This window comes from Callorhinus ursinus, unplaced genomic scaffold (assembly GCF_003265705.2).
Source record: "Callorhinus ursinus isolate GAN/ISIS: 27379988/994484 unplaced genomic scaffold, GSC_fseal_2.0 scaffold6, whole genome shotgun sequence".
Classification (NCBI taxonomy): domain Eukaryota; kingdom Metazoa; phylum Chordata; class Mammalia; order Carnivora; family Otariidae; genus Callorhinus; species Callorhinus ursinus.
The window spans coordinates 51,400,394-51,418,716 of NW_027397068.1; the positions used below are offsets into that span (position 1 = coordinate 51,400,394).

At 41.7% G+C, this 18,323-nt stretch overlaps 1 protein-coding gene and 1 pseudogene across 2 annotated transcripts in view; one reads left to right on the top strand and one right to left on the bottom strand.

The window, feature by feature from the left end:
- The window catches only part of LOC112818587 (purine nucleoside phosphorylase pseudogene), a 92,913-nt pseudogene extending 87,624 nt beyond the window's left edge, over positions 1-5,289 (bottom strand).
- MYB (MYB proto-oncogene, transcription factor) overlaps positions 1-8,247 on the top strand; it is a 35,052-nt gene extending 26,805 nt beyond the window's left edge. For both annotated transcript variants that reach the window (XM_025865717.2, XM_025865724.2), the window contains one exon: positions 6,947-8,247. In XM_025865717.2, coding sequence (XP_025721502.1) covers positions 6,947-7,063 — 117 coding nt within the window. In that variant the 3' untranslated portion in view covers positions 7,064-8,247. The remainder of the gene's footprint in view (positions 1-6,946) is intronic.
- Positions 8,248-18,323: the final 10,076 nt, after the last annotated feature.

An 18,323-nucleotide genomic window follows, 5' to 3' on the forward strand; every position in this document is an offset into this window, starting at 1 on the left:
AGACATTTTCATTGATAGATCCGAAAATACTTATTATAAGCCTTCTGAACTTCTCTATTTTTCCCTTAAATTATAATTTCCTTTTATTCCTATTTAAAACCCAAGTGTAAAAGATGTGTTCATATGCTTTTTTACTCACTCACTTTCCTCTTTTTTCTAACCACAGAATGACAGCCTTAAATTTTAATTTCCTGACTTGGCTTGTTATGGCCTTACTTTTGTAAAACAGTGAATTCAGTTTAAGTGAATTTCTCAGGCCATTATTATTTAAACACATTTGCACAACATTGAGGAATCTTAAAATATTTTTGCAAGCAGATGAGACTCGCTTTTTCAGTTCCATGTGTTTTTGATTGCTCCTATCTTTACATGAATTGTTAATGAATTTTTTAAAAAGTAGGGCAAACCTTTTTTGTATGATCGGCATTGCTGAAGAGCAAAATAAACTAGCACGCAGATAACAGGAACCTGGTTCTAGTCTAGACTCCACCATTTTCTGATTGCATGAACCTAATTCATTAACCTCTTAAGACCAAAATGCTCTCATCTATAAACTGAGGACTATAGTCCTCCACTCATCAGATAAGGTTGGTAGGAAGATGAAATGGAGATAACATTGCTTTCAAAATGGCAGCCCAGTTGCCCATGGACATTGGTGGTCTCTGTTATTAGGCAAAGGCTATACACAGTCTCTGTCAGAAAGACAGGCAAGGAGGCCTCCCCTATGGCCAGGGCTTCTTGCCCTGTGGTGTACTATTTCCTCTAGCACGCTCTTTCTCATTCCCTGTTCCACTCTTGCAGAACTGTGTCAGTGGGTCACCCAAAGAGATAGCTGACTCAACTGATTCCTGAAATAAAGGTAGTCAGATCTACATTTGGTGTGATGGACATGAAATAACTGACTGGTTCTCTCTTTTTCTGCTGGTTGTCATGTCAACAGACATGGAAAGCAGTCTGTCTACGTGTGACATAGGTCTTTCCAGGCATTTCTTAATGTAGTGTGCTGTTGTTAACCTGCTCCCTTGGATACCTCTGTACTCATCTGGTTCTCCCTTGGGTCACTTTTTTCCACTTGCCCCAGCAAGAATTCACATAGCTGTTGGTAGTTACATTTCAGCGACCTGCTTTCAATATATGTTCTATATTAAGCAAGTTGGCCATATACAGCTTTTGGGTTGAACTAGGAAAGGCCGAATGAGTGGGGGGAAGGATATCAAGCTCAAATTCAGAGTGCCCTGCCCCAGACATTACAAGATGCGGATTTTTGTTTGGTTCGCCTTGGTAAACACTATGATGCTCAGGCCAGCAAAGATAGAATTGCTTTGGAGCAATTTGGCACTTGTCTTAATCTTAATAGTCTGAACTAATATGTGACACCCTAGTCTATGTGATATAAACTGCTTAAAAAGTCTAAAAACATGTAAGAAGGAAACCCCTGGAGACATCTAGGACAAACTCCAAATTGGGGACAAGTCTAGCCACATTAGCAACAGTTAACTTAGGCTTGGGTGGGGTGGAGGCTGGTGGATGGGGCGACTTCCAATCGCTGTCTGGACCTTTAATTCCCTAACTTTTAAGGCTCTTTTCTATGAGAAGTTAAAAACCCTGAAGTTGGGGTCATTTCACTGTTTTGTGCAGACACGGGGAGGCATTCATGCATGAGAGAAGTTGGCCATTAACCTTACCTTAGTGACATTTCATCTCCAGTCCATCCCTGACTTTCAAGATTCAACAGCTTCCAAGGTTTTTACATTATCTCTTATAATTGATACATCTTTAAAAGATGTCCTTTGGGGAAGGAATTCTGACTTTTAGAATTTTAGTCCAAAGTAAGTATTTTCTTCAGATGGGTTAAATAGAATAATCAGATAATTCTTATTCTTACTCATTAGGACATCTGTTTATTATTTAAAAAAACAGAACAAAAGAAAAATATAGTACCATCTCAAGAGTTGCTTTGGTTTTACAAAATCATTTTTTTATGACTGATGCAAATTTTTTTATTAGGGCTACAAATTGGAAACCTTGCCAAGGTTTTTGACATTAGCTATTGTGTGAAGTTGCGGTATGAATATAATAATGATAGCAGTTGTTCAGCATGATGAAAAAACTATATTCTAAAGGAAAACGTGAAGATAATCTAATTCTGACAGTAAACCACCTGTGGACGTGGTCTTGTCTCATTTTATTTCTTCTGTTTTCCACAAAAGATCAAGTATTTATTTAAAGTGCCTTAGCAGGATATCCCAGTTAAAGCTTTGACAGTCTGTTTACAGTTCACTTCTGCCCTGGGGGCAATTAAAGGCACATCACAGGATAAACAAGGTGACTCTCAGGCTAGAGGAGGATGTGCGGTAGGATTATTAATGTTGAAATTAATTAGCATTCAAGTGACAGGTCTGCATTAGCACAAGAATTCATGTGCAGAAATCCGTAATTCTTATCAATTCTTTAGTGTAAATGAAACTAAAATTTAAGAAGGAATAAGGAGGCACAAAGATATATATGACAGTATTAAAAAATATTCTTCTAGCACGAAGACATTTAATCCCCCTTTGTCAAAACTCTTCTGTCTGCTTGAAAAGTTGGCCGAGGGCCCCAGGGCTTCAAGGTAAGGAGAGAGAAGGAACTAGCAAAAGAGAAGGCGACCGTCATTTCAGCTGTTGGACCTGAGCACGTCTTCTCTTACCTGAGTACTTGACCCTCTGCTCTTCCTTAACTCCACCCTGTCGGTCTGTGTCTGCCCTGACCAGTTTTTCATTCATTGTTGCGAGAAGTACTCACACCTGTGGAAAAGGAGCTGCCCCTTTCTGTTCTACACACAGTGGCTTACTGGGTCCTGGCATTTGTCTGCACTGGGAGATTCAGGTGTTCCAACCCAGGCTCTGAGCTACAGGGCTTATATGCCCTTGAGATGCTCCATTTTCTGGAATTCAATTTGTTTCTTGGAAAATTCTGTTTTGACTTAGGAAAAACTAGCTGTTTGAAAAGTTTCCTTAAAATACTGATTAAAAATATATGTTTTACCTTTTTTTATATTGATCTTGTTTTAAATATCCGGTCCTAGAGAAGGAGCCAAACATGAATAAAGTGGTGAGCCATGTGGGAGATCCAATAAGAACACAGTCAAATTTCAAGTTAAAAATAGATGAAATTGAGGGGCACCTGGGTGGCTCAGTTGGTTAAGCATCTGCCATCGGGTCAGGTCATGATCCCAGGGTCCTGGGATCGAGCCCCGCATCGGGCTCCTTGCTCAGCGGGAAGCCTGCTTCTCCCTCTGCCTCTGCTGTTCCCGCCTGCTTGTGCTCTCTCGCTCTCTCTCTGTCAAATAAATAAATAAAATCTTAAAAAAAAAATATGAAATTGATAGTACTCAGTATTCAGTTCTCCTGAACAGATTCTGGGAATCCTGAATTAACTTAGGTACTGTATGGCCAAGGGTCAGAACCTGACTTTTACCAAGAGACATGGTAAAAGCAAGCAGGAGATAGTTTTCACATAGTATATTAAGATACGTAATTTACACATTTAGAAAATTAGGTCTATATCTATTGAAGCACAGCTAAGTAGAAAATTCCTTTTTTCAAATGTTTTAAATTTAGGGGCGCCTGGGTGGCTCAGTCGTTAAGCGTCTGCCTTCAGCTCAGGTCATGATCCCAGGGTCCTGGGATCGAGCCCCGTATCGGGCTCCTTGCTCGGCGGGAAGCCTGATTCTCCCTCTCACACTCCACCTGCTTGTGTTTCCTCTCTGGCTGTGTCTCTCTGTGTCAAATGTTTTAAATTTAAATTCAATTAATTAACATATAATATATTATTGGTTTCAGAGGTAGAGGTCAGTGATTCATCAGTCTTATATAATACCCCTCATGTGCCCTCCTTAATGTCCATCACCCAGTTACCCCATCCCGCACCCCCCTCCCCTCCAGCAACCCTCAGTTTGTTTCCTGAGATTAAGAGTCTCTTATGGTTTTTCTCCCTCTCTGCTTTCGTCTTTTATTTTTTCCTCTCTTCCCCAATGATCCTCTGTTTTGTCTCTTAAATTCCACCTCTGAGTGAGATCATATGTTAACTGTCTTTCTCTGATTGATTTATTTTGCTCAGCGTAATACCCTCTAGTTGCATCCATGTCATTGCAAATGGCAAAATTTCATTTTTTTTTTTTTTTTGATGGCTGAGTAGTATTAAGTAGAAAAATTCTTAACTGGAGAAAATAGAAACATTTGTCCCTGCTTCTCGCTTTTCTCTCCAACCTCACCTTCATTCCCCTTTCCCCTCCATCTGTATGTATTCTCTCAAAATAGGTATTGTGGGGTTTTGTGTGTATCTTTCTGTGATTTGGGATTTACATAGAAGATATTGGCATATGAAGGTATTTCCTTCTGCTGCCTCTTCAGTCGCTTGTTTTTTAAGATCTGCGCACTTGGTTCTGAGCGCTGCACAGTCCTTCATGCAGACCTCGGCCATATTTCCCTCTTCACCCTCGAGTAACGACGGGTCATGCCGCTGCAGTGACAACAGATATGCCAACTTAGTCACTGAAACGGTAACACCAACTTTTACCTTTTTTAATCGGGCTTTGTGTGTCAATTTGGTGCTTCAGTGCAGCACTGAACAATTTAGCAACAACATGTAAGCAACTAACTTAATTGAAATACGGAATTTGTATGGACAGATAGACACCAGAGAAACATGTATATTTAATCTGCTTGCTTGAACCTGGAGAACCATCATTTATTCAGAACTATTTCAAAGAACTACTGTAAGTACCCTGGTGATTTTGTTTAGGAAAAGATTAAATGTGACCCAGTGGCAGACGTCGGCCCCAAACAAATGGCTGTCATCTTTGTGATACACAGCTCCAGGAAAATATTATGATAATCCATCTTGCTATGTAGTATTTCAGGTTACGTGGTGAGCCTCTGAGCCTTCAGAGCAAACAAGTGTAAACTTGGACGATGCCCTTTGCGTTCGTGGTGAGACTGCGTGGCAGATGGGGCAGAAGCCAGGAAACCTGCTTTGTGTCCTGTGCAAGCTCCCAAGTTAGAAACATGGCACTCTAAGCCTTCTGTCACTGATACTTTGTTCCAGCCACTAGGCTAGGAAACCCCATCACCATACAAACGCCACGTTCATTCAGAATGATTCCTCTTTGCTACAGAGCCTGGTGACTTTGATCCCCCCCACCCCCATCTAAACACTTCTTCCTGCAATCCAAGACCTCGCTGGGCTGAGCCCACAATTTTCCACTGTTAAGGACACTAATGGAAGTAGCATCCTACACTCTCGAGGGCCTGGACTCAGCCCAGCTTCACCACTTCTTAGCTGGACAACCGTGAGGATGTTGCCTGCACTCTCTCTTCCTTTACCATTGGCGGGTCTGCAAAACAGGGGCACTGATCCGTCCCTGTGCCTCCGGTATTTTGTGTGGGGATTACGTGAGATGAAAGATGGAAAACACTCGGAAGCATGCCTGGCACATGGTGACACTTGCTGAATGTTGTCACCGAATCCACCAGATCCTCTCTCGCAGTCCCTCCCAGAAGCAAGGTACAAACTGCAGCTTCCTGGTTCTTTTGTGCTATTTCTCTACCCAGGGTACATTCCTTCTCTCTCACCTGCCCATCTAAGTCCGCCTTTTCTTGCCCTTTCCCTGGCAATGTCTCTGTGCGCCATCCCCCCCCTTCACTGGGCACGGCCCCACGAACCTCCCATGCTGCCTGTTGTCCCCCCTCACCTGGTTCCCACGTGTTCACTTTGTCCCCTACAGAACACTGGAGGCTCTAGAACAGAGGCCTTTCTTGGCTTCTTTTGTCCCATGGGAAAAATCCCTCTTGTGTGTCCATAGCAGGAAGAGTTGTGCTTTGACTAAACTACTGGTTTAGTTTTGAGCTCACAGACCCCAAATCTGCTTGTGTTTCTGTGTCCCCCTTTTCGCTGACTGCTAGGGAGCTCAGAGACAGGCTTGAGGCTGACAATTAGCTGGCTCAACTGTACTTCGTGACGAACGTTTTACATAAAAATATAATGCCATCATCGTGTTATTTTTTCCATATTTCCCCATGACGCTGCCTCATCCACTGTTTAATCCCTGTTATCTTATATTTATTTTGTGAGCATCATAAATCCTTTCGGGAATGAAATAGAGCAAAACAGGACGTATTTCAGTTGGAAGCAGTATGGAGGGAAGGTAGGGCCTCAGACTGTTCAGAAGACAAACCTGGGTTCAAAGCCACTCCACTCCTCACCCTCGGAGCGGCTTTGGGCAGGTTATGTCCACTCTCGAGTCTCCATTTCCTGCCCGTTTGAAGAGAGAAGGAACCTCCCCCTCGGGGTGCTTGTGCTGTGTCAGTGAGATCATGACCGTGATGTGTCAAACACCGGACCAGGATGTCGATACGGCCCAGTAGATACTGTTCATCTGCATCTTCCAGGCTGTCTATCCTGGGGAACAGAGATTTCTAAATTAATTGATGCTTCATTGATAATACAAAATATATACTATGTTTAGGTGTGAGTCGATTCCAGCACCTGTGGGAGCTTCTTCCCTCAGAGAACCGAAGCCCTCACCAGTTTGCATAATGAGGAAATGCCCAGAGGCATCTGGGAGGGTTATGCTCATTCCCGTCTCCAACTTGGCAAAAATCACCCTAATGGACAATAGGCACTCAAGGGCGAAGATGCAGCTGTAGCTTATGATCTTGGCTGAAGTGGGGTCTCCCCTCTCTCAGCAGTAAATGATTTCTGATCACTACTATCACTTCAGGACGCTGGAGTCCCCCGGGTGAGATTTTATCTGACAAAGGCTCCCTGTTATCTACTCTTGCCGGCAGCAGGTCAGAATTCCCTGTGCTGGCCTTGCTGGGACTGGGAATCCTTCGGGGGCTGAGGCACGGGTCTCCGGTCTAACCTTGCCGTTTGGCCTCTTTTCCTAACCCCCTCCCGTTAGCCTTGTGGCGGCGCCTGGGAAGCTGCATCCTGTGGAAAGACAGAAGATCAGATGACGGCTTCTGGGCAGGCTCGAAAATACGTGAATGCCTTCTCAACCCGGACTCTGGTCATGTGAGACATTTCTAGACAAGCATTATGGTTTTCAAAACACTTCAAGTTGACTTGGGATATATCATTCCTCTACATGAGACTTTTCATGAATGGGAGAAGAGCCTATTTTTGTTGTGGTACAACAGTTGAGAGCAGCACCAAGTGCATTTAGGTGGATGAAATCTTAGGGGATTTCACCCAACTAAAAGGATTTTTAAAAAAATAAATAAATAACAGTCTTACCTAAATTATTAGGTAATGAATTGTAGTCAGTTGTTAATAATCTTAATGCAGACTTTTTTAAACATAAAGTGATTTATCTGTATTTTAGAGGACCAACGGACCAGTATTTTTTCCTGTGATGAGGTTTTTTGAAATTTTACACACACAAAAAAAGGTACTCCAATATATCACTTTTCTCAATCACTAAACACAATGCATTACTGTAAATGTTGGCTTAATACCATGGGATCATTAATCAAGATCGTAAATGCTCATTTATGGTTAATAACATTGGAGGTACATTTATTGTACTAAACCATTTTATGAGTTTTTTTGTTAGCTTGCTTTAAAAATTATTACTGTATGAAATAGTTTTATAAAAAAATTATATTTTTATTCAGTAATTTAATTTTGTAAATGCCAAATGAAAAAATGTGTTTTGCTGCTATGGTTTTAGCCTGTAGACATGCTGCTAGGATCAGAGGGGCAGTAGAGCTTTGGATGGAAAGAAAAGAAACTTGGTGTTAGGTAATTGACTATGCACTAGTATTTCAAACTTTTTTATTTTTTATATATATATATGTACTTTTTTTCCCCCTTTTGTAATACATTGGAAAACTTGTTTGGGAGATTTTGCATTTGTTGTTGTTATTGTTTTTTATTTTTTTTATTTTTTTGTTATTGTTGGTTTATAAGAGCATGCATTGCACTTCTTTTTTGGGAGATCTATGTTGTTGATGTCCTGTGTTTTGTTTTGAGTTTCCCTCACTATTCTTTAATTCAGGGGTTATGTGTTTGATCAGCGTCCCCCATGGTTTCTGAGTGTATGGGCTCAGAACTGCCATACAGAACCTGTGTTTGCAGCTGGAGTCAGGAGACTAGGGGTGCCTTAAGAATATTTGGTGCACGATGTCTGGCACTGAACTTGGAGATGACAGTGTACTTACTGCCTTGTAGAGAAATAAAGCTGTGTCCTTATTTTACTTACTTTTGCCGTCTCTCTTGTGATTGTGGATGATAGTCATGCTTTTAAGAAAATGGAGTGAATTCGGAACATTTTCTTGTGTTAATAATTTGTGCACCACCTGAACTTCATGTGAAGGAGCCACGAATCCTCACTTTAGAGAAAGAAGAACAAGCAAACCGAGTGCAGTAGTTGACAACGTAGTCATGCGCAGAGGGACAACTGGGAGGAATCCTGCAGAATGTGTTAGGGTCCCAGCAGCATTTGAACGGGAATAACAGGTACTGATACCACAGATGAGGGCAGGGGGAGGACGAGCACAGGGTTGGTGCATGGAGTGGGAGAGTCATGGAAAGCAGGAGCCCTAGAGAGGAGCCATGACCTTTGGGGACCTCACAGCGAGAGAGCCAAGGGTAATGCCTCACTTTACTTCCGTCCCTCCCATCTCTGTCAAGGATCCTCATTTGCAGAACCAACTAGAAGCTAGAGGGCAAGGGAGCCCCTGGATGTAAGGCCAGTCAGCCTGCGAGGGCAGAGCCAGAGGACATTTATCTGTTGGGGCAAGAGTAGGGCATCCCAGCTGAGTCACCCATGAAGTTTACCTCCCGGTATTACAGATGGGTCCCCACTGCTCTCCGTGTCTCAGCTTGCAGTTCTTTTCCCCATGCTACAGTGGACCTCTCACACAGCTTCCAGATGATTTGCTCTAGTCACTCTTGTCCAGCTCGGACTTGGCATTCTTACTTGGCATGATGCATGTGGTGCTCCTAGAGCCAAGGATTTATGGCCCCCAACACGAGTCTTTAAGACTGTCTAGGAAAAAAAAAGGAAGAAAGAATAAAAAGACTGTTTAGTATTCTTCAGCTATCTTTCCGAGAGGCAATAACACGTCATCTCAAAGACAGTGTTTTTATATTCATGAACTCTCAGAGTATGTTCTAGGTGCTGACTCTGCCCCTTACTTGCGTCCGAATCTTGGACAGGTCACTGGCCTTTCTGAGACCTTTTTCTTCATCTGTGGGATGAGTTCGTGCCTACAGTGAAATCTTGTGAAGTTACCCACTATCCAAATGATTGCTGTTACGTGTGCTTTCCATAACTAAGTAATGCATGCCCTGTTGTGTGTCAGGTGTTCATCTGACAGTGTGCATTGCTGATTATAGAGTTAAACATAGAGGTCGGGTTATAACTCTTGAAATAAATTAATGGCAAGAGTGAGTTCAGCACTTTACAGAACCGAAATAAATATTTACTTTTCCAACAAGTACATGACCTAATAACTAGAAACTAAAAACATGAACTAAATGAAAAACAGTGCAGGTTTAGGTTTTACGTGTAAATACTCACGCCCCTATGGCACCCCTTTCCGAAGCATCTCTAAGACATTCATTTGTCCTGTCCTTTTTAGCCGTCCTCCTCTCTCTAGCAGAGCTTTAGGCAGGAAAATGGAAATGGCGTTTCTTACTACTTCAAGGAAAGTTTGTCCTTTTGAGTTCCTGTGTGTAAAGCTTTAGTCCACATGTGCACATCTGGAGAACAGGAGAGATGCCGAGAAATTCTGAGTTGTCTCCCGGCTGATCATGGGATTAATAATTCAAGATGAGAAAGAAGTGTGAGGAGAAGTTTCTTTGTTTCTTTGGAAATTATAAAATATTAGACCTGGAAGGGACTTCAGACATCATAAGGGGCTGCCCCTGTTTTGTCACTCTTAGAGCCCAACCAACTGGTCCGAATTGAATTCAGACTCTGCCCTTTACCAGCTCTGTGACTTTGCATGAGTTTTACTGAATTTCTCCGGGCTTCACATTACTAAGAGTGTATTTTACTTATATTGGACATAAAGGTCCATCTCAAGGTTGTTGGATATTTTGAAGATGACATGACAGAGTAAATGCATTCCTGCATCTTTGTAAAATGGTGCAGTGCCCACTGATTGGCTAAGTGGCTGTAAGGACTGATGATCAATCAGAGAAAAAAACATGTCTATTACCTAGCAATGGAGAAGTGAATACCACTGAGACCCATGTCCCTGATTGTGTTAAATCTATTCTTTGTATGCAAACTGACTTTAAATCTTAAATTATATCTTCTCAAAATATTCCTAACCATTCTAAGATGTCATTATTTAATATATATTTCCCCTTCTTGTACAAATGTTTGTGGGGAAAAATATGTGGGGCATATTTTCCCTCAAACTTGTTGGTTTCTAATCTGAAAAAGAAAACCAGTAGATAAAATATGATGTGCAGGTCTCTTGCACCGCACTTAAAATACTTACAAGCTTGTTGCTTGTTTTTCTTCTCTAACCTTCACTATTATAAATTTCTTTCCCTTATTCACCATCTTTAGAGAGCAGAATGAAAAGGAAGTCAGCTAAAATGCAAAGTTCTTTTTAGGGGCGCCTGCCTGGCTCAGTCGATAGAGCATGAGATTCTTTTTTTTTTTTTTCCAAGATTTTATTTATTTATTTGACAGAGAGAGACACAGCGAGAGAGGGAACACAAGCAGGGGGAGTGGGAGAGGGAGAAGCAGGCCTCTCACAGAGCAGGGAGCCCGATGTGGGGCTCGATCCCAGGACCCCAGGACCACGACCCAAGCCGAAGGCAGACGCTTAACGACTGAGCCACCCAGGTGCCCCAGAGCATGAGATTCTTGATCTTGGGGTTGAGTTCAAGCTCTATGTTGGGTGTAGGGATTACTTAAAAATAAAATCTTTTAAAAGAATAAATAAAAAGTAAAATGCAAACCTCCTTAAAAATAAAACTGCTTTGTATATAATTATATATAGTAACTTTGGGAACTACAGCAAGATGAAGCTGAACTATAAATCTTAAGGAAACTTAGCATTTTGGTAATAAATAAGCAATAATTATTTTTAATTAGCAAATATTCTTGATGTTAATGTGGAAATTGGAGAGGTTGATATTTGCCTTATGGGCCATGTTTATTCAATGAGCACTTACTGTGTGCTAAGTGCTACCTTTGAGGTTGGGGTTAGAGCTCAGAACATCAGAGCTGAAAATCCCTGCCAGATGGGAGCTTACATTCTGGAGGGAGATAGATATGAGTCAGTGGATAATTACAGTAGAGTCTTATCCAGGGTAAGAGAGACAACAAGAGAGCACTAGATCTAGACTTGGAGGAACAGCACAGCTTTCCCACAGAGTGGGCATCTAGCAGGACTGACAGAGAAAGCCAAACTAGGGCAGGGCTGGAGTTGGAGGGGGCCTCGGGGGGAGGGTAGCGTCTAAAATTTCCCGGAGAAAAACACCCAAATATAATGACTTGTCTTACTTTAAATTCATGATGACAAACTGCAAAAGGGCACTCCGAGGCAATTGTACTTAAGGATATTCTCTAGTATATTCTTTGTCCTTGCTCAGGACATCAGTGAGAAAATAGAAGCATCCACCTCCCCTCACCAAAACCGTCTGTAGACCGGCCTACCTGCCAAAGTCTTTGCATTTCCTCCTAACATGGACAAGCTCTCCCCGGGGCAATCAGGGCCAGCCCTTCAGTTGGGCCTCTGCAAGCTTGTATCCTTGTACCCTCCAGGGCCTCATCCTGCAGATAGGATCTTTCTCCTATATCATAGTGTCTTCCTCTCTCCTGAATCGTTCTTATCACGTTAATACGGTCTACATCTCCCAGCAGTAATATCACTGTCATACAGCCCCATTTATCTGCCCTTCTCAGCAAAACTACTTACGGGATCTGCTATGGTCATGGCCACCACTTCCTCATGTCGCCTTCTCCAGCAGTCCATGTTGCATGAACTTTCACTGCCTCCACTCCACCAAACTTGCCCTTGTCAATGTCACTGATGGCCTCCATGTTGCCAAATCCTGCTCTCACTTACAGGCCTTGTTTTTTTTTTTAATTTTTTTATTGTTATGTTAATCACCATATATTACATCATTAGTTTTTACTTACAGGCCTTGTTTTACTTCAGCTACTGGCAGCCTTCAACAGAATTGACACTCCCACTTTCTTGAACCACTTTCTCCTCTTGGCTTTAGGGCACCACTCTCCTGGTTTCCCTCCTCCTTCCCTGGTTTCCTCTAGTGAAAGACCAAAAATTCAACTGAAAAAAAAAAAAAAAACCACACTAATTGACTTTCTTCAAACAAATAGAAGGGCGCTCCAAGGAGCTGTGCCAAAGAGAAAGCTTTTCTAGGCAGAAGAGGATGGGGGCGGGGGTTGTGGCAGGACAAAAAAAGCTATTAGCAAAACTTGTTTCAGGCGAGGTCATCTTCCCTTAGGGGGAGAGGCAGGAGGTCTCCTCTTGCAGATGATGCAGATGACCTCACTGATCCAGAAATTCCAGACTGAGTGGTTTAAAATTCCACTCTGGGGAGAGATTGACACTGCAATGAGGTTAACTATTAAGTCTTGGTGGGACTTAGCCTAAGTGACTCCATTTTCGACCTGTTGTTTCTTTTTAACACAGTTTGATACTCTCCACTTGGCTTCCAAGGGGCTCTTTCCTCCTTCTTCTCCATCATTCTTCCCAAGGGACTTTATTACTGCTGCTGCTCTAAGTATCATCTTTATCTTTAGCCCTGAGCCCCTTCCAGAACTCCAGACTCCTGTACCCTCTTCCATGTTAACATCTTCCCCGCATAAATGTCTTAAATTTAGTATGAACAAAAGGAAGCTCATAATCACTCAATGCTTCTATTTTTCTCATTTGTAATCATTCTCACTTGTAGCAATTAGCCCTCCTTTCTTCATTTCTCAAGCCAAAAATTCAAGTGTCATCCTTCATTTCTCCCTTTACCTTATCAGCCTTCCTTATACCCTATTGCTCAAAGGGACCTGAGTACTCTACCTTCAGAATATACCACCTTAAACATGCCACACTTCTCCACTGTCAGTAATGATATTGGTAGTAGTGACACAATGTATGTTAAGTGCTCATGATATGCTAGGGAAGAAGGGAGAGAGAGGGAAAGATTCTGGCAGAGGGAATAAGAATGGTGATGCCTGAGAGGTCAGAGTGAGGGGAAAATGAAAGGGAAACCTAGGGGCCCAGGAGAGATATGGGGCCAGAGCGAGAAGCCTATAGCCTCCCTCAAAGAGTTTGAGCTGTGTCCTTAGAGATATAGGGAGCCATTGAATGTTGAATTTCCCTGCTTTAGGCAGGGAAATAAAATAATTTATACCTATCTTACATAAATAATTCTTTTCAAATCCCTTTTTTACAGATAGCATAAAATGAAACCTCAGGTTAGCCGAGCCAAATGATTGCAGGAACTGAATATTATACTTAGTTAATTAGATTTTACACAATACATTTCCTACTGTGTCTTAATTTCAAAGGAATGTGCTTTAATCCCAGAAAATCTTATTGAAAAATACTTTTTGCTCTGAATTTCATAAAAGCTATTTTCATATTTTATAGCATATAAAGTAATTAGTATAGGAAATTTGCATAAAACACTTTTCTCCTTTAAGAGCAGTACATTTTCAACCAATAACCAATAATTTATCTAAAACTTTCCTTGTCATTTTCAAAAGCCAAATCTTCCAACTGAATTTTTTTTTTAAAGATTTTTTTATTTGTTTATTTGAGAGAGAGAGAGAATGAGAGATAGCACGAGAAGGAAGAGGGCCAGAGGGAGAAGCAGACTCCCTGCCGAGCAGGGAGCCCGACGTGGGACTCGATCCCGGGACTCCAGGATCATGACCTGAGCCACAGGCAGTTGCTTAACCAACTGAGCCACCCAGGCGCCCTCCACTGAATTTTTAAAATATGGTATAATTCTTGCCCATTAAGGAATCCTGACAATATTTGTTCTTGAAGGTGTCCTCAGCTTACTTATATATTTATTTTATTTTACTCTTTAATCTAGAACACATTCATATAGTCTAGTGATTTTCAGGCTTTTTTTGGGCATCAGAAACATACTGGGAACTTGTTTAAAATGGAGATTTTTGGCCTCACTCTCAGGGATTCTGATTCATAAGTCAGGTGTTGACCTAGGAATGTTTTCACAAGCTTCCAGGTGATTCTAACACAGGTGATCTGAGGGGACCACACTCGAAAACGCTGCCTTAGGAAAAACCTTTGATTCCCACAAACCTTGTGGGCTTTCCTCATTACAATCCCCATAGATTTCAATTCCTCTGGAGCCCATAATTCTTCATTAAAATGCCCATTGATCTATAGAATATTAGAAAAATACTAAGCCCATAACTATAAATAGAGTTTCCTAAATCCAGAGAATCATTATATTACAGATATTGGTCACTGAGCCTTAACTTGGCTATCAGATCCATCTTTTGTTTGATTTTTACAATGTGTGATGAAGGATAATTTCACAGTATGTCTGAATCTCTTTAATAATATGGTTCTATTGCACATGATCTATCAAAAGGGAATTTATAGCTCAAAAGGTTTAGTTCATAAACAAAATACAAAAACACCATTTCCATCCAGAAGTCCCTTGTTCTAAATCAGTCTCTAATCAACTTGCCGAACGCTTCTTCAAGTCACTTTACACCTCTGTACTCTGGGATTTCTCTTTAAATGGAGGAAGTGTTCAATCTTGTATATAGTTACAGAGCACACAGAGGTTGTCAGATCAAAGACAAATAAAATTGGAAGAAAGAGTCAGTAGCCCAAAGACACTAGACTACTGAGGATAGAATGGTGAGATTTTCCTGCTGGAAAGTATCCTCTGAAATGAACCTCTAAGTTAACAAATTATCCTTAGCCTGTGTTTGGGGGCAGATGTTAAAGATAGAGCTAGGGTTTGTTTTCACTCACTCACTTTTCTAAAGAATGAAAATCCATCCACCTATAATGTAGCGATCCCAAATACCTGATTATGGACAGACTCCCTGCCTTCCCTTCCGTGGTTGCTTTCCCAGTCAGTGTCAGCTGTGACCAAGCGGCCTGTCTGAAGCACACCAGGATGGTACTCAGCAGCCACATGGCTTGACCTGGATCATACCAAATGCATGTCCCTTCCCAATTGCAAATCTGCCAAAATGAGAAGACATTAGAAACCTGTATCCTGGTTAGACGTAGTGAATGGAAGACATAAACTAATGCCACTCCATCAGGAAATTCCACCAAATGACAGTGAAGAGGGAAGTAAGGAGCACAGATACACAAGTCAACGAGAAGAGAAAACAACAGGTAAGAGATTTTTGGCCAAGAACCTAAATTATTTATTCTACAAATATTTATTGAGTACTTTCGATGCAATGCAGAATTCAAAATTCTCTAAATCTGATATATATATAATTTTCAAATTACTGGCAGAGAAATATTGTCTTGGACACCCCCCATAAGTACTAAGAAAATGGTCTGTTTCAGATTTGCTATTTTATTAGCCAAATTTCTTTAAGACTAAATGTCCTTTTTCATGTTTTATCCTAACTGACATCACGTAAGTCTTTAACATAGCCTGATTTTTCTTGCTTTGAAAATTGTTATTAACCCCTAGGACTTACACTTGATGACACCATAAAACAAAGGAAAAGCTTAGAACTTAAAAGCAGAAATTACCGAAAAGACTCCCTAACGTTTTAGGGGCACCTGGCTGCCTCAGTCGGGGGAGCATGCAACTCTGGGTCTAATGGGTGGTGAGTTCAAGCCCCATGTTGGGCATAGAGCTTTTAAAAAAAAAAAAAAAGCCGGGGCGCCTGGGTGGCTCAGTTGGTTAAGCAACTGCCTTCGGCTCAGGTCATGATCCCAGGGTCCTGGGATCGAGCCCCACATCGGGCTCCCCGCTCAGCGGGAAGCCTGCTTCTCCCTCTCCCACTCCCCCTGCTTGTGTTCCCTCTCTCGCTGTCTCTCTCTCTCTGTCAATTAAATAAATAAAATCTTTAAAAAAAATTAGAGAAAATGTTAAAAAAAAAGCCTCCCTAACTTTTAGTTATGAGTTTTTAATAACAAAATCCACAGGTGTTTAGCCCCCACAAATTTGTCCATTTTTTGTAGGTACCTCAGAGCCACATGCTTAACTGTGGCTCCCGGCTTGAGGCATGTCAAACCACCCCAGGATGGGAATCCCCTTTTATCTTCAGTGTCTAACCCAATGCCAAATGTATAGAAGGTGCATACTACATATTTGGCAAATCCATGAAAGAATGTGAGTTAGCATCCCTGCATGGTCTCATGACCAACCTGTGAAAATGGTCAAACACTTCATCTCTCTGGGTCTGTGTTTGCTTTGCTATAAAATGAATATGGGTAAGCTCAGCTATAGACTCCTTCCCACTCTACCTGTCTCTGAATAGCCGAAGTTGTTCAGATGCTGCACATGAGAAACTACGGTGGTTTTAGAGGATTTATTTGACAGGCGTATTGTTCATGAAAGTAATGCATTTTATAACTCCTGGCTGAATTATGCTTCCCCCTACATTCCTATGTTGAAGTCCTAATCCCCAGCACTTCACAATGTGACTGTATATAGAATAAGGACCTTTAAATGGGGGTAATTAAGGTAAAATGAGGTCATATATATAATCTATGTCCTTAGAAGAAGAGATCAGGATACAGACACACACAGAATGACCATGCGAAGACACAGAAGAAGACAGCCACCTACAGATGAAGGAGAGAGGTCTTTAAAGAAATCAACCCTGCCAACACCTGGATCTCAGACTTCCAGACTCCAGAATTATGAGAGGGTGCCTGGGTGGCTCAGTTGGTTAAGCCACTGCCTTCGGCTCAGGTCATGATCCTGGAGTCCCGGGATCGAGTCCCACATCGGGCTCCCTGCTGAGCCGGGAGTCTGCTTTTCCCTCTGACCCTCCCCCCCTCATGCTCTCTCTATCTCATTCTCTCTCTTAAATAAATAAAATATATATATATATAAAAAGAATTATGAGAAAATAAATTGCTGTTGGTTAAGACACCACTCTATGGCACTTTGATATGGTAGCCTTAGCAAACAGTACAATAACATTTGCTAATCACCAATTGGGTAAGAAGAGAAAAGGAGTCTCTATACTTTGGGGCTCCTCCCATCTCTGTTCCCAAACCTTGAAATTGCTGCTTAATTGAGAGTCCTTCTATTCCAAAGAACTCAACGATACTCTGTTGTGTCACCTAAAAACTCTTGATATATGGAAACTCTCTGTGTGTTTTATAGCTAATTTGTGTAACTTTACTAGAATCAACTCACCAGCTGTTTCATCGTGCAAAAATCTTAAGTCTACTCTAGCACTTGTATGAAAAATCTGTATCACGGAACAGGGGTTGGCAAATTATGACCCCTGGCCAAATCTGGCCCACTGCCTGTTTTAGTAAATACACTTTTATTGGAACACAGCCACGCCCTTTCATTAACGCTTTGCAGTGGCTGGTTTCCCACTACAGTAGCAGAGCTGAGTAGTTGCAGAGAGACCACATGGCCTGCAAAGTCTAAAGTATTTATTATCAGGCCCTTTATAGGAAAAGTTCATGACCCTAGTCCTTGAGGAAAAGTAATTGAAAATCACAGTAGCAGGGCACCTGGGTGGCTCAGTCAGTTGTGTCCGACTCTTGATTTCAGCTCAGGTCATGATCACAGGGCTGTGAGGTTGAGCCCCACATCTGGCTCCGGGCTCAGCTGGTAGTCTGTTGAGATTTTCCCTATCTCCTGCGCCCCGCCCCCACGCTCTCTCTCTCTAAAATAATAATTAAATCTTAAAAAAAAAAGAAAGAAAATCACAATAGCCATTCTATTATTAATGGTGAAGATAATGGATTCTGCTTCAGTTAGACTGACTTGCTGATTTCTCCACTTCCTGGGCCCTTTTGTTGGCTACATGCTGTGCCTGCTTTTGTTTGGGAGTTGAGAATGTCTAGCAGGTTAAAGCATATACACCTGCCAACATTTGACAGATTTTGACCTACAAATATGACAACTTCATGTGACTCAACCTAATACCTCAAGCTCCTTCAGCATGTTCAGTTTCAATTCCCCATTCCCTTTGTAGACTTCCAACTACTTTAGGGGTTCTCAACCTTGGCTACATATTAGAATCACCTGCAGAGCTTTTAAAACATTAATGCCTAGGCCACACACAGAGCCAGTTGAAGCCAACCATCTAGGGGAGGAGCCCAGCATCTGGTATGTTGGATGCACCCCAGGTGATT